The sequence below is a fragment of the Panthera onca genome, chromosome A1, assembly GCF_046562875.1.
Source record: "Panthera onca isolate mPanOnc1 chromosome A1, mPanOnc1 haplotype 2, whole genome shotgun sequence".
Taxonomy (NCBI): Eukaryota; Metazoa; Chordata; class Mammalia; order Carnivora; family Felidae; genus Panthera; species Panthera onca.
The window spans coordinates 127,295,182-127,317,232 of NC_138339.1; the positions used below are offsets into that span (position 1 = coordinate 127,295,182).

The 22,051-nt window shown below is 50.4% G+C and overlaps 1 protein-coding gene across 4 annotated transcripts in view; it reads left to right on the plus strand.

The window, feature by feature from the left end:
- Nucleotides 1–21,020, plus strand: part of MACROH2A1 (macroH2A.1 histone) — a 79,589-nt gene extending 58,569 nt beyond the window's left edge. For 2 of the 4 annotated variants that reach the window (XM_060636092.3, XM_060636093.3), the window contains exons 6-9: nucleotides 5,135–5,225; nucleotides 10,063–10,152; nucleotides 12,626–12,800; nucleotides 20,261–21,020. In XM_060636092.3, coding sequence (XP_060492075.1) covers nucleotides 5,135–5,225; nucleotides 10,063–10,152; nucleotides 12,626–12,800; nucleotides 20,261–20,426 — 522 coding nt within the window. In that variant the 3' untranslated portion in view covers nucleotides 20,427–21,020. Of the gene's footprint in view, nucleotides 1–3,267; nucleotides 3,368–5,134; nucleotides 5,226–10,062; nucleotides 10,153–12,625; nucleotides 12,801–20,260 lie in introns of all 4 variants that reach the window. The other 2 variants (XM_060636090.3, XM_060636091.3) reach the window with 1 other exon arrangement.
- The last annotated feature ends 1,031 nt before the right edge of the window (nucleotides 21,021–22,051 follow it).

Here is a 22,051-nt window from a genome sequence, read left to right on the forward strand (position 1 = left end):
GGTGCCCCCAAAACTTATTTTCCCATCATTCCCAATGATAAGACAAAAAAGTAGAGACCTTATTCAAATTTCGAAATCCTTAGTCCCGCCTCCCAGAGAATCAAACTAAATACGAGAATTTTCGCAGTTATCCAGAAATCTTATTTCCCAGCCCACAGGTCCCCCTGCTCTGCCCTGTACTTCATAGAGCCATGTGGCTCCTGGGGGAAGGGGGTTGGGACTTGGCAGGACTGGCCATCTTTCCCGGCCCCACCAGGCCTATTTGTATGTACCCACTGGACAACAGGATCCTTGCAAGACATTTGCACACGTGGCCTGTTTGTATCCCATGCTCATGGGCTTTCTCCTCCTGTTCAGGGGAGCTTTGGCCTTTGTTCTTGATCATTTCACTGTTGGCTTCTGTCTACTGGCCTGCCCGCCCAAGCCAATCTGGTTACCCAGGTGTCTTTCCAAAGTGCCTCTAGCCATGTGGCCTCTCTCCTCGCACCCATGTCTCTCCCAGACACACACAAGGCTCCCCCCACCCCAAACACATGCTATATAGTCCAGAGGTGGTTTTTTAAAGTACCTCTATATATTTATTTTTTTTTTTTTTTAATTTTTTTTTCAACGTTTTTTATTTATTTTTGGGACAGAGAGAGACAGAGCATGAACGGGGGAGGGGCAGAGAGAGAGGGAGACACAGAATCAGAAACAGGCTCCAGGCTCCGAGCTATCAGCCCAGAGCCTGACGCGGGGCTCGAACTCACAGACCGCGAGATCGTGACCTGGCTGAAGTCGGACGCTTAACCGACTGCGCCACCCAGGCGCCCCGAAGTACCTCTATATATTTAATAGCAGAATGGTTCTGCGGCTCAGCCCCTCACCCTGAAGATTTGTACTAAGCCTGGTACACCGCGGAATATAGTCGGAAAAGCAAGACTCAGATGTAAGGGAGAGTGACAGTACTTGGTTGGCTGGGAATTCTCTGTTGCAGGGGCCGCGGCTCAGTGCGGTGCTTCAGAAAGCAGGCTGCCTCTGTCAGAAAGGAAGGTGCAGAGAGTGAATAGGGAGTTCTCCAAGGAATTTGCACTGTCTGCGACCATTCCCTCGCTTCAGCACTGCCATGAAGCCCCCAGAACCCACCCCCCACACACAGTTTGTCCAGAGAGCCCATCCCACAGGCAAAAGGGGGCTTCTCCCCAGGCAGAGTCAGAGACCATGTTCTGGGGTCTTCTCTGCTAGCCAAATCAAAGCCCATGGAAAACAGCTGATTTTCCAATGAGGCATCTCCAAGTATAAGTTCAGAAGCATCTACACCATTGGAAAAAAAATAGCGTGGATTTTAGGGATCTGAACATGTCTTTTTTTAAAACAACAAGAAAGGAAACTCCTAGGTATCCTAAAAGTGTACTTATCTATACCACACCAAGTAGTGTTGCTTTCCCGGTTTTCTCCTTTCCCTTCTTCCCTCAATAACCTGCTACTACTTTACAGTATAGGGTCTTGGGGTGTTTGTTTTAGGAGGAAGAGCAGGGAAGATTCACTTAATTTGAGTTGCTATAAACACTGTTTGCTTGAAGTGAGATGCAATACTTATAATCAAACCCTTCACCTTGTCCTGAATCCCGACTCCTCACTTGCCTTCCTCGAGCCCCCCTAGTCTTGCCCATGCGCACCCCTTCTCCCTCAGCACAGCATTTAGCACCCTCGCCCCGGTACTGGTCTCTTGTATGCCTCTGTTCTGCAGTGCTGAGTGCTCTGCTGTGTGAGGTCACCCCCCCACCCCCCACCCCCCACCCCCCTGTGGGCTTCTTCCAGGTTCGGGGATGTTGGTGACCCCTGAACCACCTGCAGTGCTGGAAACCATATCCCAGAAAGTCCTGGTGCAGAAAACTTGTTCCTCTTCCACCTTCCAGCCCCAACTAGAAGTGGGACCCTGCTGAGCCTTTCCCCAGTCCTATGACCAGATTTCTTCCAGAAGTGCTTTCTCACAAAGAATGACTTAGTTTCAGCGGGTCTTTTTTGAGAATCTCCTGTCTACTTCTGGGAATCAGAAATGCGGGTTTATATTTCTGGTGCTTATAGGGTGTCAGGTTTTTTGTTTGGTTTTGTTTTCAACAAAACACTTGGCCTCAGAAATTCAGTGCATTGGAGCTTAGTTGCCAAGAGCCTCCCTGCCAAGTGGCTGCACACGGCCCTGTCCTCCAAGTGCATGCCTGGACAAAGGCTCCTGTCCTGCTGGGCCCTGCGGCTGCAGGCAGCTCTTCCAGCGTGGATCACAGTGGGTCCCAGGCACCAGCTCCTCTGAGGGCTGCTTAGGCATTGCTCTTGGCTGCAGCTGTTAGGAATTCATGTCACTGAAGGATAAGCGTCTTAGTGAGCTAGCACTTTGCTGCAGGCACTTGGACCTAAGAACAGGAGGGGAAAGGGTAGGACCCAGGACCTTAGTCCTGGGCCAGCTAATTCCACTTGTCCTTCTGACAGGCATATCTAGAACTCAGGGCTTCTCTCATCCTGATGCTTGCTATAGCAATGGAATACCTGTGGGAAGGGAAGACATTCATTGGCTCTTCAAAGAGAGCCAGTTGGTTTCCATGCTCATGAAACTCGAGGAAAATCCTCGACCCAGTGGGCCTCCACAAGGTGAAACATTTTAAGAGACACACGGTCTTGCCAGAGAACTGCTGGTTCTCTTCCTGGCTTTCACCAGAACTTCAGGATTAGAGGTTTCTAAGCAGCAGACCATCTTGCTCCTTGCTACCTCCGAGCAGGGCAGGGGAGCCAGCCAGCCAGTAGTCAGGGTGATGGGGACAACTTTAAAGACCCATGGCCAGTTAGAGGAGAATGGCAGAGCTACTAGGGCTTTCCCACACCAGCTGGGACTTCTGTACCATCCCAGGGCTCAAAGAAGAGGTCACATACACCATTCCCACCTCGGCAATGAGTACCCCGATGCTGGGTCCTGATAGCTGCTGTACTTTTTTCCTTCAAAGGGAAGTGGATCCATCAGTCCACATGGCTTATGCCTCCCTTTGGCCCCAAGCATCACCCAGCAGGTTCTGGAGCCTCAGCCTAGCTTGCTTCCTTTCAGCATCCTGAGCAGCCCTGGAGCCTTGTTTGAACTGGATTCATTTTAGCCAGCGACTCCCTGTCCCGCCTCCCCACCCCACCCCGTGCGCCCAGTGCCCCTGGAGTGTGCACTGCCCTTCATCTGTATCCCAAGGCTCACTTCTCTGTGACTTCCCGGCTGTCCTGTTATTTCCCACCTCATGCTTTTCTTTTCAGCTGAACCTTATTCACAGTGAAATCAGTAATTTAGCCGGCTTTGAGGTGGAGGCCATAATCAATCCTACCAATGCTGACATTGACCTTAAAGATGACCTAGGTAATTGGGGATGGGGTTTGGCACCGCCAGCTGTCAGATGAAAAGTTATGGAACCCAGAATTTAGGCTCTTCATCGTCTCAAACTTCAGATGGTCAAGCCAAATTTCCAAATCCCAGTTGAACATTTGAAGGAAATCCTCAATGTTTACTCCAAGCCATTTCAAATGGAAATGATCCGATAATGTTTCATTGAGTGCAATTGGCTATTTTCCCCTTGATTGTAAATGTATTGCTATCTAAATTCTCTTCCATAATGATCATACTGACTGCTGGTTACTTGGGAGGGATTTTTTAAAAATGTGTTTGTTTTTTTTTAGAACTGAAAAATCTCAGGTTACTACAAAATGATAGTTTCTCCATTTAAGCCCTAATTAGAAACGACAAATCTTAAAAGCACTTGAAAAGGGAGAAAATTAAACTGCATCAGTATATCATTAAGTTGTCTTTAATTCACCAGTAAATTGGTTTCCCCTAAATTTACCACTTACTGTCACTTCCTCAATTTTTTCTACAACTGAAAACAGTATATGACTGCATGCCAGCTTCATGAATTATTTGATTAGGGGATGGTATTAAACAGAAGGGCAACATCTCTTTCTGGGTGAGCTCCTACAGAGGACAACTCTGCCTCAGAGCCACGGTGTCTCCCTGGTTGGGGGCAAGCTGAGAGGGATCCCTCAGTATCCCATTCTGTGGCTTGATCTTTGCCCGGAGAACTGTCAGCTCAGGGGCTCAATGAAGGCTCCTGACCTCTCAGCCTTGAGCCTTGACAGGGGCAGTAGACTAGCAGAGGCCCACCAAGGTAGCTTCAGGCCTGATGCCGACCCAGGTTTGTTTTATAAACCTTTACCCCCGACCTTTGGCTACCTTTGTAAGGTGGCAGATTCGTTTACTGGCACAGATGCTCATTCCAGAGCCCAGGCCCGACCCCACACCAATTGGGTGTAACAGTGGGCCGGAAACATAGGAACTGGGACTCAAGAATGCCCTGCCCGGCCTTGTTTTCCGACCACATACTCTCTTCATATGGATATTTTCTTAAAAAAAAAAAAAAAAAAGCCACAGGCTAGAAAAAGCAGAGATCCTATCTATCCAAAGTGTGTTTTATGTGTAAAATACATGAAAATAAAGAGTGACTAGAGTAAATGGTAGACCTGGAAAAACATTTGTACATATTGAGCGGGAAAAAATAAAGGCAGTTCTCTATGCACACATACTGTTTTCTTGGTTTTCAAGAGCTGTCCCTTGAAGGCAGACCAAACGTTGAATGTCGTAAGACCAAAACTCCAGCTCTGAACGTTGACGGCTGCCAACAAAATGGAGAAACTCGTTGTTGTGGTTGGCCTGATAGTCCACGTTTTTTTTAAAACAGATGCCATGTTTTAGTAGCCTTCTCAGTGGGGTGCCAGTTTTATAGGCTTTTGCGAAGTGAAACGGGGCATTCGTTGTTTTGTTATTTCTTTTAATCTTTGGAAATGATCTCATGTGTGTGTTTCTCTTTTTTTGGACATGTCATTCAAATGTTTAATTTAAACATGTCACATTTGATATTCCTCCTCCTCCTCCTCCTCCTCCTCCTCCTCCTCTTCCTCCTCCTCCTCCTCACCCCCATCCACATGTGCGCACACTTCGTGGACTGATTGCCCCTTGGGCTCACATGTTGGAATCGACCAGGTAGGCCAGCCCCGCCATTGGGGCATTAGTAAATGTGCCTGTGCGTGGGTCTCGGTCCAACACAGTTGATATACATTTGTTTACCTGTTATAGTTGCAAGTTGTACAGGCTGACATTGCCTCGATCGACAGTGATGCTGTCGTTCACCCGACAAACACTGACTTCTACACCGGTGGTGAAGTAGGTAATGCCTAGCCGGGTGCTGCCGAGTGTGTGTGTGCATGGTCAGTCGGCCGCCGCAGACAGCTTGATCCTTTGACAGCTATGCAGGGCTGCATTCATTTCACACTTCCAGCTGTCCCCGGCCTCCCCAAGGTCGACCTTGCTAAGGTCTCCAGTCCCCGGGCTGCAGACACGAGAGGTACAGCTAGTTGGCAGCCAGGGTGCATCATGCAGCTCACAGATGGGTGCGCTTCTGGTTTGGAAACTGGTTCGGCAGCATCATTTCTGCATTTGCTTCACGAGGCACAGCTTTGTCAGAGACTGGGTTCACCCGTGATTTCAGCTGCGAAGGGGATGCAGCCAGGTCGGCTGAGTGGCCTCCAAGACCACTGATGTGACCGCTGTGGACCAGACACATAGCAATACCTAGGCACAGGTGTCAGCACCACTCCCCCCACTTTGGCATCGGAAGCACGCTTTCCTGAAGATGGCCTCAAGGCCTCAGGTGCACTCGGGCATTTTGAGAACACTCTCCCACACTGAGGTTCTCAGACCTTTATTGCATGAAAGTTACCTCATTCTGGTGTGGGGTGCCTAGACCACTTGAGAAACTCTGCTAGACCCAGAAAGCTCCTTCCTGTTCCCTGGCAGCTGACACCCATAGTCATTTGGCTTCTGGCACTCAACATCTGAGGGTGGGGTGAGGGAGAGAGAGGGAAGGCTGGGTGCCGAGCCCTGGGGCCGCTGGCCTGCTGCATGAAAGTCAGGTAGTGCCCTGCTCTAAGAGTATGCTGTGTTGCTTACGTGATGAGGGGGCATCTGGATGGATGGCAAAAAGGCACCGCTTTGGAGCTAGGTAGAAGGAGTGCAAATCCCAACCTTGCTATCTGTAGGTCATGAGAACTGGGCCAGTTACTTAACTCCCCAGTGCCTCGGTTTCTCTGTCCTATCGCAAGAGTGATAATAGTGAGAGTTAGGATAACTTAAGCAAAAGCACCTTGTTTTGTGTCTGCCTCCTGATTGGTGCTTACCGTATAGCCTTACTCTCACGTGTATCTAATGATTTTTACCATCGATGTGCTAGTCCTGAGAGTGGTGCCCTAGGTGTAGATTTGAACACCACTTTCTAAAGTGGTGCCCTTGCTATGGGCAGAAGTGAAGTCATGTTGAAGGCTGAGGCTATGGGGATTTTCATGAGCGTCCCAGACAGTGGAAGTCCAACAGCTTAGCAATCCGAGGCTGTCCAGCTCTGTTTAGTGTCATGAGCAAAGCCCGCTGTTCACAGCCCGCCCTAGCCACTGGGATTTGGGCTGATTGCTCTCCTGGGCATTTTGGATCTCGGACGTGGATGGAAAAGACACACTGGACGGGAAGTTGGGATTCGCCAAGTCGTCCAGGCCAAAATGAAATCAGGCTGTAGGCAATTAAAATAAACTCCACTTTCACAAGATTTTGGAGGAGTTTAAGAGCTCCTAAGTCAGACAGCTTAAGAGAAAGATATTCTTTCTCTTTATTTCTTGACCAAATGAAAATTTGATGGGAGGGAAATAAACAGAACAGCTAAGGGCTTATCTTTCCACCAGGAGTGACTGAGGCCTGGGTTCATCCTGCCATCCAGGACTTTGGGTAAAATGGAAATTAGCACCCTTCCGGCGCAAAGGGGTCTCCCCCAGGCCCAAGGAGAAGAGAAAGCTGACTTTCTTTGCTGTGGCTGTGGAAGGGGTGCGTTCAGCAGGATTAGTTGTGCTGGGACATAGAGCTGGAGGCTTTGAGATGGAGTTAGGAACCAGCCAGGTGATAGCAGGGAAAGAACCTAGTCCTTCCTAAACCATGATCAGAACTGGTGCTAATCCTTTCCCCTGTGATGTGCTTGCCCTCCCCCCACTGAGGTGCACAGAGGAGGCATGCTGAGCCTCAGTGACTTCTAAGTACCCTGGGTCCATGAGCTTGCCCGAGGTCACGCGGCCCATCACTCACGGACACTGTCACGGCTGGAAAAGAACCTCCACAGGTCCGGATGGCTTCACTGGCCGGCAGGAACCCTAAATGACTGTGCCAGAACCCAGGTCTTCCAAAGCCCACCTCAGTGCCTTTTCTCAGTGAACCAGTCCAGACTAGTACTGAACCCACCTATCTTTTACAATGCCAAAACAATGAAAAACCAGATTCATGCATGGCCTCAATTGGTTCCAGCTCCCACTTTGATGTGTGAGAGGGGAAAAGAGGAAGCTAGGACACGATCACTCTATTTCTCCCATTGGGTGTGAATTCCTGAGACCCAAGACTGCTGGAAGAAGGAATGCCAGTGCAGGAATGCTTAGCCCCGTGATTAACTCTTACCCATCACAGTTCTTTCTAACAGTGAAATAGACCACAGGCTTAGCCTGACATATGCCCAAGCCTAAATTTTCGCTTAGGCTGTTTTGAACACCAATACTTATGCCTGCTTTCTAAGCATGAAATAATGTTCTTGTTCTCATGGGAGTAACACGTGTTTATGCTTGGGGGCAAAGAAGCCAATTGCTTTATGATTAACCCTGAAGTGAAGCCTAAAAAACAAGAGTCTTACATTACTAGTGTTGACAATACAGTCGAAATGGGCCTGTTTCTTGTTACAAAGTACACGTGTGTCTACATGAACATGTGCGTACATATGTGTGTGTAGGAGTCCAGTCCTGACCGGGTGATTGCCTGCAACCTAGGGTTCAATTTTTAAGTTTGGGAAATGCATTGAGTGTATTTTAACTTGCAAATTTCACTTCTAATTAAAGCGAGATTTAATTATAAGTAAAAAAATTTTAAAGTAAACACTCTTCCTAAGATCAAACACCTTTAATTACAAATAAGCCCATTTTCTTCATCGTTTTTGCTTTAGAGAGGAGCTGGTGGTATTCCTCCAGTGCTGATCTTATTTTGCCTCCCAAATTTCTCAGTTCTCCCCAAAGAGCATATAGGGGTAGAGGATGCACACCTAAAATAGTTGTACGTAGAGCGTATTTGTTTCCCTCCTGCAAACTTGAGAATGGGTCAGGAGGGAAGGCCCGACCAGGTGTTGCGGGCAGCAGTGTTTGGGACCCAGCAGATTCAGAATTCAGAGGCGTTTTTCTCGGCTGCATGATATTTTGAGTGAACCCGTAATTGGGCCTCACTCCTCTGGGTTGTATCCTCAGAGTCTCCCCTTCCTGCCAGGTGGAGGTGGCTGTGAGGTCTGACCCTGCTCCCTCATGCCTATCCGGCCACCGTTTGTGACGCTGGTCTTTGTCAGAAATAGACAGCGGCTGTCACAGCAGTTAGAAGTCTCTGGAGTGGATGTGTTTTCCCTCCTGACACCTCTGCTATTTTAAGTGTGTGTGACTGCTTTCCAAGACAGGCGGAGGCGTGAGGACAGTCTGGGCTAATAAGGGATGCTGGATCCTACCCCAAGCATCCCGTGCTAATTGCTCTTTAAAAGCAGGGCCTGCTCTTCGCCATCCTAGAGCTCCCTGGGGGTGCCGGCCTGCCGGTCATGTTCATGCACACAACCCCAGACTTCCTGCAGTGGGCCGGCGTGCGGGCCAGTGCCTGCCATCAGCCCCGGTGCCGTCTCTCTTGTGACAGTGCCCAGACGATGTGCTCTTCCCTCCAGATACTTCTTGGGGTTAGTTCACTCCTGCAGAGCAAGCACGCCAGTGAGGCAGGTTTTTCTAAGAGAGAAAGACCTAGTCCCGACAGAGTGAATCCAAAGAGAATTTGGGCTGGTGCACTCTGATGCGCCCTGACTGACACCTACTACAGTGTGCCGAGTGCAACTCCGAATTTTCCAAGATAAATGGTGAATCTTAAGGGGAGTATTTTATCCTCTTGTGAGGAAAAGTACTTTAAAATGTGCAAAACTGATGAATCAGAGCTTAAGGAAGAGAGACCCCATTCTGGCCAAACTTTAAAGGACGATGTTGTCACACGTTTTCAATGCTGCCTGTTGTGCCACACGAGGCATTTGACCAACAGGCCTCACAGGTGTTGGTAACCTTGTGTGGGAACCCGGTTTTCCTGGCAGGAATTGGGTACTTAGCAAGAACCCGAATTCCAGAAAAGGTGCTGCCTACCTCCACTGGGTTTAACCTTCAAAATCTGGTGAAGTCATCTTCTTTTACAAACTTTCATGTGGTACAAGCTCCCCTTTAAGCTCTGCTTCTGATGTTGCCTTCCTTTACCTAAAGTGATTCTGAGACATTAGTGTGATGAAGGAAATACTGTCTGAGGCCATTTTTTTTTTTTTTTAATCTTTTTCCTTTCCTTTTTTTTTTTTTTTTTTTTTTTTTTTGTATTCACCTTTGACACCAGAGCTGCAAAATAGGAAAAAAGTATGGTCATAATGGTGGTCCAGAGGTGACCAAATCTGAATGCTTTCTTCTGGGCACACTGCCAAGGGGAGAGCTGGCTCCCTGATGGGAACTTGGTATGCTTCCCCTAAAGCCTTCATATTTGGGGGTTCTCCTCAGAGAGAAGAAAATCTAGGGGGGGCATGAGCCTCAGAAGCCAACACCATCTGATTTCTCATGGCGAGAAATGCAGGACAGGCACGCTTGCAGGGAACAGGCGTGTCCCATGTCCCTCGTATCTCTGGCATATCCAGGATTACCCTGAGTCACCCCCAAATGTCGGATAGCAAAGCCAGCTCAGTGGTAATTGGCCGAGTGGTGAATCTTTTCTAAATTTCACTTTCATGACTTAACCAAGTCTTAGTTTCCTGTTTTGCAGCTGTATGGAAATTTAGCTGGTCAGATCATTTGAAGTATGTAATCACCTGACATGCTAAGTGTCTGTGTGTGCCCTGAGATGCAAGAATGACAGTCTGACCTCACCCTGTCCTTGTCTAGGAAACACGCTGGAGAAGAAAGGCGGCAAGGAGTTTGTGGAAGCTGTTCTGGAACTCCGAAAAAAGAACGGGCCCTTGGAAGTAGCTGGAGGTGAGCTGGGGCAGCACCTTGCTTATTTGGGCGTGGCCCGTGCAGCATTAGGAAAGCCTGATTATGAGGCATCTTGGAATTCAGGAGTGCGTGGCCACGCAAACCTGTCTCCAAGCTGGTTAGCCTTACAATTTGGACTTAAGACACACGCAAATTGTCGGGGGGAGTGTAAGGGTTGTGAAAACTACCTTTCCAGTTTTTTTCTTTATTGCTCAAAATAGCTTTTAAATGTTTGGTGTCTAGACTCTGATTTTAAGGAATTACAGCATTCGAGTTTGGCAAAGCTGAGAGCTGAGAATTGTAGGCAGTGATACCGAGCCATCTGCAAAAGTGCTGGCGAGAAGTGCAAATTAATCATTTTCATTCAGCCATCTGTGTGTTCAATGGGCAAAATAGAAATAGACATTTTTCATTTGCCAGTCACACCTTTCCTGATACCAAGGGTAAGAAAATAACTTGGAACCGGATGTGTGGAGAATGATTGCTAGGAGCTAGTGGTAGAGCCTTCTTCCTGCTACTGGCCTGGATTTTGGAATTGGAGGTGGTCAGTAGGAGGTGAAGGACATAGGGCCTCCTGAGGACCTAGGGGTCCAAACAGTGGGGTGAGGCCCGGTTCACTCCACCAGTGATGTGAGGACAAGCCATTCCCTTCCTTTGGGCTCTGGTTCCTCTTCATACTGGATGGTCCCCAGCGTCCAAGCTGTCTTGCAAATCCTCCTGCTGCTTTAAAAATGACTCTTAATTGAATACAGGTGTCAACAGTTACTGTGTGACTTCTACACAAGCCCTCTTTCAGAGGGTACACCAGTGACCCTCTTTGACCAGTCATCCTGGGCTAGGCACGGAGCCTGGTGTGGATAAGAGGGTAGCCTTTGCTCTGCCTTGGACCTCTGCCTTGCCCATTTTCTTTTGCTCGCAATGAGTGTGGTATTAGGTAGGGTACATTTCCAAGTCCTTATAGGTATTTCCACCAAAGTCCCATATTGAACAAGGGAGAACTGATGTAGTATTAACTACCCAGCCAGGGGCTCCTGACCTTTCTTCAATCCCTTCCCAGAACCTCTCTGTGCCAGCCTGGAGGTGCTTCCCATGGGTGGCCCTCAGATGGAGGTGTGATGAGAGGTCAGCCTGGTGCTTCCATACCACAAACTCAGCAGGTGACACCTGGGCCACCGCTGATGCAAACCCATTACATTTAGCATGGCTGAGGATATGGTTGCCTGTTTTAATAACTCATTTTGTCCTTGATATTAAGATCAATTTTAGAAAAAGTTTTAGAACATATAAAGGTAGTGTAAAACCTTAGCCCTGGCTCCACTAACGGTTGATGATCACAGTTACCGATGTTTCTTTCCAGTCTTTTCCCACACATCGTTCAGCAGTGACTTCTCCCGAGGACAGACCAGTGCGTAAACCCCCCAAATCTCATGTTGCCATAGGTCAGCACTTGAGCCCAGAGTCAAGAGTCAAACTGAGACCTCTTAGTTCAGAGCTGTTTCTCTGCACCATGAGGCACTACCCACCGATCACTCTTCCCCAGTACCTACTAGTGCCACAGCAGACCTGACAGTCCTACCCACGAGGACGGTCACCCCAAGTGGGCTCAGGCAACAATCAGACCATAGCAGTGATGTGGGGCCTCCGTGTGTTCCTGTACAGAAATGGCGCAGGAGGCACTCAGCAAACCCAATACCCAGAACCACCACCTGTGCATTGCACCTTTGGGAACAGGAGTCCCAGAACATGCTCTGGGAGACCCGGCACTGACTTGGAACACTTCCTAAGGGATAGCACGCCCGAAGCCAGTGCCTTTAGTTCTGATGAGAAGGCAAAGCCTGAGGGAGGGAGCTGGGTGGGGTGTAGAGATGTGTAGTGGGGAAAAGGCAGCTCTCCCCGGAACAGAAACCAGTTCCAGCGTGAAAGAACAATTTAATTCTGTCAAAAATGAAGATCAGTTCAGGAGGAGAAGAGGGCACCAGAGCTGCCAGTCATGTTGCTTAGTGGCTCATTAAATGGAGTTGCTTTCCTAATAGGTTTATCCTGAACTCTGCCGGGGAGATTTATAGACACATCATAATTATGTGTACAGGAGTTCACAGGAGGAAGGGGGCTTAGAGATCCCTAGAGGCAAATTTGAGGCAGCAAACATTCTGACAGAGTCAGTCAAGTTAGGTGGTTCAGGGTCCGCCTCTGGGAGGATGTACAGAGAGGGCTGGCTGTAATCTTGGCTAAAATTCTTAGTGGCGGTGCATCTCAATGCCAGCTTTCCAAGGGTGGCTCTTGGCCTGGTGTTTCCCGAGAAGACTCGCTGGTGAGCAGTTTCTAGGGGGACATCAGAAGCACAAGATGGCAGGCAGCTGCAGCCCTTCCTGGATGCAGGTCACAGGGGAGCCTGGGGGCACGCTGCAGCTGGAGGGCGCTGTGTTGGGCGTGTGAGGGACAGAACTCACTGTTCCTGTCTTGTCTCCTCCAGCTGCTGTCAGCGCAGGTCACGGCCTGCCTGCCAAGTTTGTGATCCACTGTAACAGTCCAGTCTGGGGTGCAGACAAGTGTGAGGAACTTCTGGAAAAGACGGTGAAGAACTGTCTGGCCCTGGCAGACGATAAGAAGCTCAAGTCCATCGCGTTCCCGTCCATTGGCAGCGGCAGGTAAGGGCACATCGTGGCTTGTGAGGTCATTATACTTAGCTGCATACTTAGCCCATAATCGTGGAGCTCTGACTTGTGCACGGTCAGCTAAGGCTGTTTTTGAGCCATCTGCTTTAGTCGAGAAGACCCAAAGCACAGGAGGGGAAAGAATACAAACATTAAGCAATGGTGAACAGCAATTGAAGAGATGGAGTGAGACAGGAAGACTGAGGAACGTATCAAATTTCCTTTGTGACAGCAGATGTCAGCATAGAAAGTGACTTCAGGGTGTAGTGGGACCATCAGAGATGGCGGTTTAGAGAGTGAACCTGCCAGGACACGAAGACTCAGATATGAGGGAAGTGGAGAGGACAGGGGAGGTGTGAAAGCCAGGACCTTCGTTCTAGGAGCACCCTCCCAGCCACAGCATGCCTCTGCCCCTTACCTTTGTATCTCTGGCATCCTTCACTCGCCCCTCCCCCCCACCCCAACCTGCCAGCTCTGTCTCCATGTGTCCTGCTGTCTGGCTCTTGCAAGGCGGACATGAATGGACACTTCTCTGACAGTGACATAGGGCTGGGTCTGCCCTGGCTTCCAGCGCTGAAGTAGCCCCCAGTAACTCTGGGTGTGCACTAAAAGAAATTAGAGCTCTGAGAAGGGAGAGTGCTTTGGGAACTCCATGCCATGATGCAGGGGCGGTGCCCCACTTCCCATCACATCATGGGGTCCTCCCTGTCCGGGTCTGTGCCTCATGCCTCACACTCTGGATTTGGCACCAGAGGCTGCAGCTGTGGACATCCTGGGCCCAAGAGGGCCATAACCCAGGGCTATGTATTGGCCGTGGCTGCACCTGGGGCATCCGATCCAGACTGTGCGCCCACTTGGGTCTCTGCCATCGGACCCTCCCGGTGCCCAGGCAGGGCTGTGTGGCGGCCATATACCGGCTTCCTTTGACACTGCAGGCCGCACAGGGTGACCATCCTCAACCCCCTTCCTCATGTTTAGAGAAAGCGCTTCTTTTCAAAGCACTTCCCCTCCAAACCCACGAGGAGCAAAGAGTAGAGTTTGTGAGCTCCATCTTGGGCAGGCTTTGTAATGATGCCTCTCTGAACACTGCTACCACTGGGGTTCTACACCTCAAGTGACAGAGCTAGCCCTGGGCAGGCTTCCTATCACGTGGCACCGGGAGGTCTGCCCAAGCTGCCCTGTTCCCACAGTATGTGGGGGGGAAGAGGGGCCCTCAGGGGACAGTGATAGCTCATGCCAGCGCCCCACCCTCATGCATGCCCACAGTCTCCCTACCCTGTACGCTGAGTGCCACTTTACTGCCAAAGTGAGGGACATCCAGAGGTATGTGATGACACGTGTGGGTTTGGGTGCCGTCCACACTTCCGGTCTGTGCTTTTAAATCCTGATCTCTTTTGCCAAGAGCCTATGTTGAACATCACTTTGCAACACCATTTAAGGGTCTCTTAAAAGAAAAGCTAAAGGAGAGGGACCATTGAAAGCCATTTGCTGTCAGGCTGCCGTCAGTTGGTTGTCACAGCCAGTGGCAAAGACAAAAGCCACCATTCTAAGGTCGTCAGCAACCCCCCCCCGGCCCATAGCTTGAAATTTCCCCAGAACTAGGGAGATGTGTAATGGGTCCCAGAGTCGATTCCGAACCTTTTTTTGACAAAGTGCTTCTGAATCAGAGTTTAAGTAGCCAGCTTCCTGCTTCTTCCACATCCTGTAGACGGTCTGTTCTTTGGCACAGTGCTGCTGTGTGACCTTTGCTAAACGAGTTAGCCTCTCTGTCCGTGGCCTCCCTTATCAGTGAGCACGGCTTTGGGGATGGCCCTCCCTCACAGATGGTCCTGAGGCTCAATTAGTGCTTCGGATGCACTTTGATCTACTCTGATGAAAGGTGCTTCCGAAGAAAGAAGCAACAGGAGCCTTTATTGGAGGTAATAATTTCATATTCTTTCATATAGCTATTGGGAAACTTTTAATTGAAGCATAAAAGTAATTCTCTACATTTTTCATGGAGTAAGAAGTTTTTAAAAACAATCCATTGAAAGCTTTTAAGAGGGCAGAATGCCAAAGGCAAGCACATGTGCAATGCCAGCGGCCCCACATCTGTCAGGCAGACCTTGCCCCACAGAGCCATGTAAACAGCTGCCCTCTCTTTCATGAGTAAAGATTAGGATTACACCAGAGCCGGCCTGTAAATCACAGTGGGTTTTAGGAGGGGAAATAAAAAGCTTGTTTGTGGCATCCAGTGTCTCCGGCCTAAAAGTCGGGTTGGAATGAAAATAATAGAAATGCAAACATGTTGGCAAGGAGCAGAGGGGTCACTTTCTCTCAGCCAAGGCCCAGCATGTGGAGGGCCATCCCACCCTTATGCCCTCTCCCTGTAGCCCCCCAGAGGCCAGACCCTGACCTCAGGGAGACTGTCCTTGGGTACTATGGTCACAACATTCATGGATACCCCCACTCTCTCAGCTCTGTGTGACATTAGGGGGCGACCCCCTCTCTGGAGGGGTAGGATATAGGGAATGGGTAGTTTGGAACTTTGATTAAACTCTCTGTAGATTTATGAGCTTCAAGGCCAGTTCATTTTTTTTCAAGTTACCATTTATGGGTATTCATTGAGTCTCACGTACTGTGCTAAACCCTTGATCTGCATTATCTCATAACACCCGTACAGGGTGAGCACTGTCATTAATTCCACTAAAAGAAAAAATAAAAAGGAAGCTGAGAGGGGTTAACTCGCTCCCCTGAGGTGACACGACTTAGACTGGGGAGAGCCCGAATTTTAGGGCAAGTCCTTGGCCAAGATGAGAGGCATGGAGCCCCTTCCAGACCCCGGTTGCTCTCCACCAGAGGATCGCCCCACTGCTTGAGGGTGCTATACAGGAGGAGGTTTTAGGGAAGCTCAGAAACCCCACTGGGGAAGTCCCTGACTTCCCTGGGCCCAGCCATCAGCCTCCCTCCACCTTGAGAATTGGCCTTAGAAGAGATAGGAAGAAACCAAACAGAATGGGCAGAATTACCTACTAGCCTAAGACAAGAACATCTGGAAAGAAGGCTACAGGCCATATGGGGGCTGTGCTCCCCAGCCCATCCCCCCCACCATGCCCTTTGGAAGTGGAGCCCACTGCTCTCAGCTGCTGCCCTGGTCTCTGCCTCTGGAGGGAGTGGCCTTCAGGCAGCCCAACTTGACAAAGGCACTTGCTCAAAGCTACATAAAACATGGAAAATGGAAAGGCGCAGGAGCACCATGAAAGGGAAACCTAATCCTACCAGAAAAAATGACCACACAGGGACACACTTTCCTAAAGTCACTCAACCTTTTGTGACATCCAGCCCTACCCTCTTGCAAACCACCAAGACAATTAGGTGGACCAGTCCCATACAAAAATCAGAGTCCGTCTAGAATCCACCTTTAATCCTGCTCTGCCTTCAAAGGCAAGCTGCCAGTCTGTCTCCTCCAGAAGAATCTGCCTGGACTCCTCCAACCCCTGAGACATAGCCTCTCCCCACAGGAGCTTCCAGGGTCCCTGATCAGGCTGTGCAACACAGCTCTTGGCTTAGAGTCCTGTGTGCCTGCTGTGGCCAGCCCTGCAGGTGAGCTCACTGATAACAGAGACACTTAGTGATGCCCCATGGAAGGTGGGGGCCCAGCAGGGCTGGAGGCATGACAATCTCTTATGGGACATGGCCCTTGTGAACCCAGAACCCCTGCGGTCCAGGTGGAATGCAAGAACAGACAACCAATATGTAGCGCCAGCCATCACTGAGCAGGCCGACCCAAAGGGTACGACAGCTCATGTGGTCCCCTTTCACTAGTCTAGAGAAACTAAGGCTGAAGACAACTGAAATGACTTCAGGGGAAGCTCCTTAGTTGGCCCAAGACCAAAAGGCTGGAATCTAGGACACTTGCCTGCAGAGTAACTTAAGGCACATGCCTTAACCATGGCCCCTGGCAGGCCCCATGGGACCTAAATGGGAATATGAGGGACACCTGCCTCTTGGCATCAGCATCCAGTGTATCCACGTCAAGGAGACTAATGCTTGGAGAGGTTAAGGCCCCTGCCCCAGGGCAGCTGGGCTTCAAACCCAAATCTAACACTACAAGGGAAGCCCCATTCCCCTTACTCTACTGTGCGTTGGGGGAGGGGCATCTGGTCTTCTCCAGAAGGTGGACAGAGTGACTGTTGCTCGGGGAGGTGGGCCCAAAGACTTGGCCAAGCAGGAATGGCCACTGGGGACGGCTGCAGGGAAGCAACCAGCAGGGACCCCAACCAGCCAGGAAGCTGGCAGATGAGAGAGACCCCACAGACCAGTGATGCTTCTGAAGCAGGCCCACACAGCACCAGCGACCCTGCGTCACCCTGCCATACCATGCGTGCCAGTAGTCATTGCTGACTGGGCATCGCAGACCCCGATGGCCTTCTGGGGGCCTGAGGCCGACATTGTCGGCCCAGGGAAAGCGCAGTGGTGACAGCGATCACGGGGCCTGGGAGGAAGACAGTTTTGTACCACGTGAGCCTCTAGAAAGATGCTGCCAGACTGCCTGTTCTATAGACGCCACTACCAATTGAGGATGTTCTGCACGTTGTCTTGTTCAATACTCATACCCCCCAGGGATAACAGGTGCCTTGCTTACCTACCCCATTTCCCCGGATGACAGACAAGACACAGAGGCAGGGCCTGGACTCAAATCCTGTGTGGCTCCACGGCCTGAACCTCTAACTGCCCTGCTGCTCGGCCCTCCTGAGGACGGGAGGCCATCTGGGCCTCTGCAGCAACACAGCTGCCCCTGACTTGAGGGCTCCGGGTGTGGTGTGTAAAGCACTGCCATGAGAACAGCTGCTGCTATGCTCCATTTTGCTACAAGCGCCGCTCACTATGGCCATGAGAAAACATTCTGGAGCCCTGAAAGCATAAAGAAAGGAATCACCTTCCCCACTCCTTCCTGGTGGCCTGCGTGGTGCAGAACAGCTACAGTCCCTTGGCTGCGTTTTTTTCTTTAGGCTGTGGTTGCCTAGGACAGAGGGATGGGTTTGTCAATAAGAGGTTCTCCTGGAAATAAATCAAATTCACTTGCACCCACCAACCTTGAAAGAGACCAGCCCGTGCTCCATTAACAGTAGGGCTGACAGATACTGATACTACGGGCCTAGAGCCTTCGATCCCCACCTTTTCTCCCTCACTTCTAGGTTCTTAACCTTGGGGCCCACCCTGTGAGCTCAGACTAAAACCTCCTTGCTGGCTCCATGCAGAACAGTGGTTCTCAAAGGGTGTGCCCTCGACCTGCCCAGTCCAATTCCCTGGACAGAGCCCAGCAACCTGCATCTGAATAAGCCCTCCCTGATCTTGACACAGGCTGCTCGGGAGGGTGGGCCAGGCTCCCCGTCCTGCCTCGGCTTCCAGGCATTTCTGGAACTCCTGCAGATCTGGCCACTGGCTTTTCTCGCCAGGGATTAAGTTACAGGCCGTAATCTGAGTTTACAGTGGGAAAATAAGTATTGGCTCTTTGTGAGACACTTTAAAGGGTCCCTTATTCCAGTGGCCCCCGTGACCCTGTAATGGCATAGCCCTCCCCCAAAGCTGGCCCTGGTCTCACCCTCAGGACTGGGGCTGGGTGAAGGGCAGCCTGTACACGCTCAGGCACCCAGAGCCGGTGTGAGGTGGACCCCCACAACACTCATGTATACACGTGCCCCTAGGAACGTGCCCTAAAATGGGAAGTCGAGTTCATGTCTTCGAATACTTGCCAACAAGTGCCTTTTCCCAGACAACCTATCCTGTGAAAATGGTCAGGGCAACTCTGTCAGGGGTGATGAGAACAGCTTCTTCCCAGAATGAGCTTGCAGATCTGAGAGTGGATGGGGGGAAGGGGAATAGCTTGCTTTGTGGGTCCCACATTCTCCCCCCTTCCAGCGAAACCTTTCATTCAGCATGGTCCCCACCACCCTCCGTCCTGCCCCACCTGCTGGGCACCCTTCCTGCGCTGCTGGTAGACAGGGCGCCCAGGATCTGCTCCAGGGGAGTCTGGGCCTGACACCCCCTTCCTGCAGCTGCTACACTTGTGCAGCTCTTCCTTCGGCCTCTGAATCCCGCTCCTCCCGGGCAGTCCTGTGCTGGCTGGCTGCCTTGTGGGCGCCGTGTGGCTGAGGACGAGCCTCACACCCCACTGTTGCCCAGAGGCCCTTCGGCACAGGCTGGGAACATGCCCCGGGTGACACCCCTTGTCTGCTAAGAATGAGCTTCACTTCCAAAGCATCTACAAACTACTAGGGATCCATCTTCCAGCTGGGCAAAGCCCTGTTTGATGAAAACCAAGTCACTAGAATGGTTTTGCCCTGTGGCCCTGAGATGTGCTTAGTACTGACAACTGGAGAGTAAGTGTGGCTCTCCAGAGGAATAAGCTAAGGTAGTTCAAAACTCAGAGGCACTTAGCAAGCAAGGCTCAGAATGTTCTAAGAAAGCCTCCACCTTATGCATTTGAAAACCTCTCACCTGGCAGCAGGCACCCCATCTGAAGGAGGGGTGTGGCCTAAGCCGGCAGGCTGGCCCAGCACTTTGGATACAATGGCCCACAGGCTGGGGGCTCTGGAAGACTGCAGATCTGCCAATGAAAAAAGAATTCCCCATGAAACCTGGCCTCAGACTCTCACCTGAGGATCCTTAAGTGTACCCAGGGGGTCAGTAAGGGATCTGAATCCAGACCACTGGCTCAAAACCCATATCCTTTCTGCCAGCCTAGGCAAGCCGCTATGTTCCTGCCACTGTCCCGGGTTCCCTGGGTCCTGCACCTGCGGTGTTGACCAGGAACAGCCCCAGGCACATGTAGAGCAAGAGACTCCAGTCTCTCTAGACCTCATTTCAGATTCTGCCAGAGTTCTGAGCCCTACCTCCAAAATTCCCACCTGACTTTTACCTTAAGTGGACATATGTGAATTCACAGCCATCTGGCAGGGAAATTTGAATGCCATTTCTTGAGATAAAGAGCCCCCTCGGCCAGGAGTCGTCCCCTGCACTCCCAGCCCCCCATGCCCTGGCCTATGGGTGATAGCAAGCTGGTGGGTCCTGGGATGCACTCCAGGCCAGCAGCCCCAGCACCTGTCAAGTCTAAGGCCCACATGAAGGCTTTAACGCCCCTATGTGTGTGAACAACAGTCCCCTCCTGTAGAAGCTCCAGCCTCCAGCTGTCCCATGGGGGAGGGGTGGCGTCAAGCCCCGTCCTAGTCACAGTAACACTGGGAACAGAAATGTGGGAACTCACACTACCCTTGGGAGACTCCATGCAGGAGACACAAGTCGTGCGTATGTGCTTGTTGCTTGGCCCTTCCTCTGTGTGTGAGCAGCCCTCGCAGGCACTGAGGCCCCTCGAGGCGAAGCACAGCACCCAGCCCTGGGGGCCTCCGGGAGGGAGGGCGGCAGGCCCATGGCCACGGTGGCCCCTGGTTGCTGAGCCCCCTTCTCTCCTGTAGGAATGGCTTTCCAAAGCAGACGGCAGCTCAGCTGATTCTGAAGGCCATCTCCAGTTACTTCGTGTCAACGATGTCCTCTTCCATCAAAACGGTGTATTTCGTGCTTTTTGACAGCGAGAGTATAGGCATCTACGTACAGGAAATGGCCAAGCTGGACGCCAACTAGGCTGAAGTACAGAAGCAGCCTGCGCCGTGCCCCTGCCTCCGATCTGAAAGAAAGAAAGAAAGAAAAATCCCCTTCACGCCTGTTGGGAGGCGGAACCCTTTCATTTCCAGTTTTGCTCATCTAGGGAAGATAAGGTTTTGGTTTCCAGTTTAATTGTTTTTGACCTTCTAAAATGTTTTTACGTTAGCACTGATAGTTGGCATTACTGTTGTTAAGCACTGTGTTCCAGACCGTGTCTGACTTTAGTGTAACCTAGGAGATTTTATAGTTTTATTTTAATGAAATCCTGCTTGATGCAGAACAGCGGGGAGAGCAGTGTCTTCTACGTGTGGCCGAATCCAGGAAGCCTGTTTTGTAACCGTGTGTCGTGGTGCTTTATTGTACACCCAGTGGCGTTCTTTTTACTATAATGTTCCTTTTTTTTCCTCAAGAAGAAAGATCATGAATTTGCAGCAGACTTCATTTTTGTTTACTTTTTGTCTTAATGATGGATTTGAAAATGAAAGATTTAAAAGGCAGAACAGAATCTGTTGTCCTTAATTATATTTGCGATTTGGAATTTGTGTGAATTGATTTAGTAAAATGTTAAATTGCTGTGGTGACTGGCTTGTTTCAAGTTACTGTGCCCTTGAGCCCTAGGTGGACTTCTACTGTCACAGGATGGGGGACGAGAGCGGCTGCCCCCAGAGCCACCACAGGGCCACCGCTGCCTGGACACAGGAGCATCTTCAGGCCCTAATGACTGGTAGGGGGAGCTCATTTAAAGTCTCTCCTTCATCCTTGTGACACTTGGGCAAGGGCGTTCTCCCCATTTCACAGGTGACGAAGCAGGTATACTGAAAGCCATGTGGGTGGTAAGTGGCAGACTGGTACTTGAGCCCAGATCTTCAGAATCTGAGCCCAGCTCTCTCCTCCCGTCTGCCCCCTCCTGACAGTCTCTCTGGTTCATGGACGGGCCCAGTGTCTCTGGGCCGCTTGCCACATGGAGCTGGAGAAGCCTGGAGACTTCTGCCGGAGCTGGGTCGGGCCTCTTGTTCCTGTAGGACAGGGTCCCTGCGGCCAAAAACTTTCCAAGGGCAAGGTGCCACTCCCAAGGTCCCCGAGATGTGCTTCCAGCTTTGACATGCTTTCTCACAGCTGTGGTTGTTTAGTGATGCAGATTACAGCTGACCCTTGAATGAGGTGGGGGTTCAGGGCACCAACTCACGCACAGTTGAAAGTCCAAGTCTAATTTTGACTCCCCCAACACTTACCTACCAATAGCCTACTGCTGACTGGAAGCCTTGCTAATAACAGCCGGTTAACCTATTTTGTATGTTACGTGCATTATAGGCTGTATTGCTACAATAAAGAAAGCTGGAGAAAAGAAAATGTTGTTAAGAAAAACGTAAGGAAGACAAAATACATACACCGTGTTATACTGCATTTATCAAAAAAAATCCTCGCATAAGTGGACCTGTGCAGTTCAAACACATCTTGTTCAAGGGTCAGCTGTATTTACGGAGATCCCAGCTGGACGACAGTGGCTAAACCTTGTGTTACCTAAATTCAGCAAAACAAAGACACTCTTTGCTTCAGAAGGTACATTTGCCTAAAATGCACAGAAGACCGTTTCTCTCTAAAAA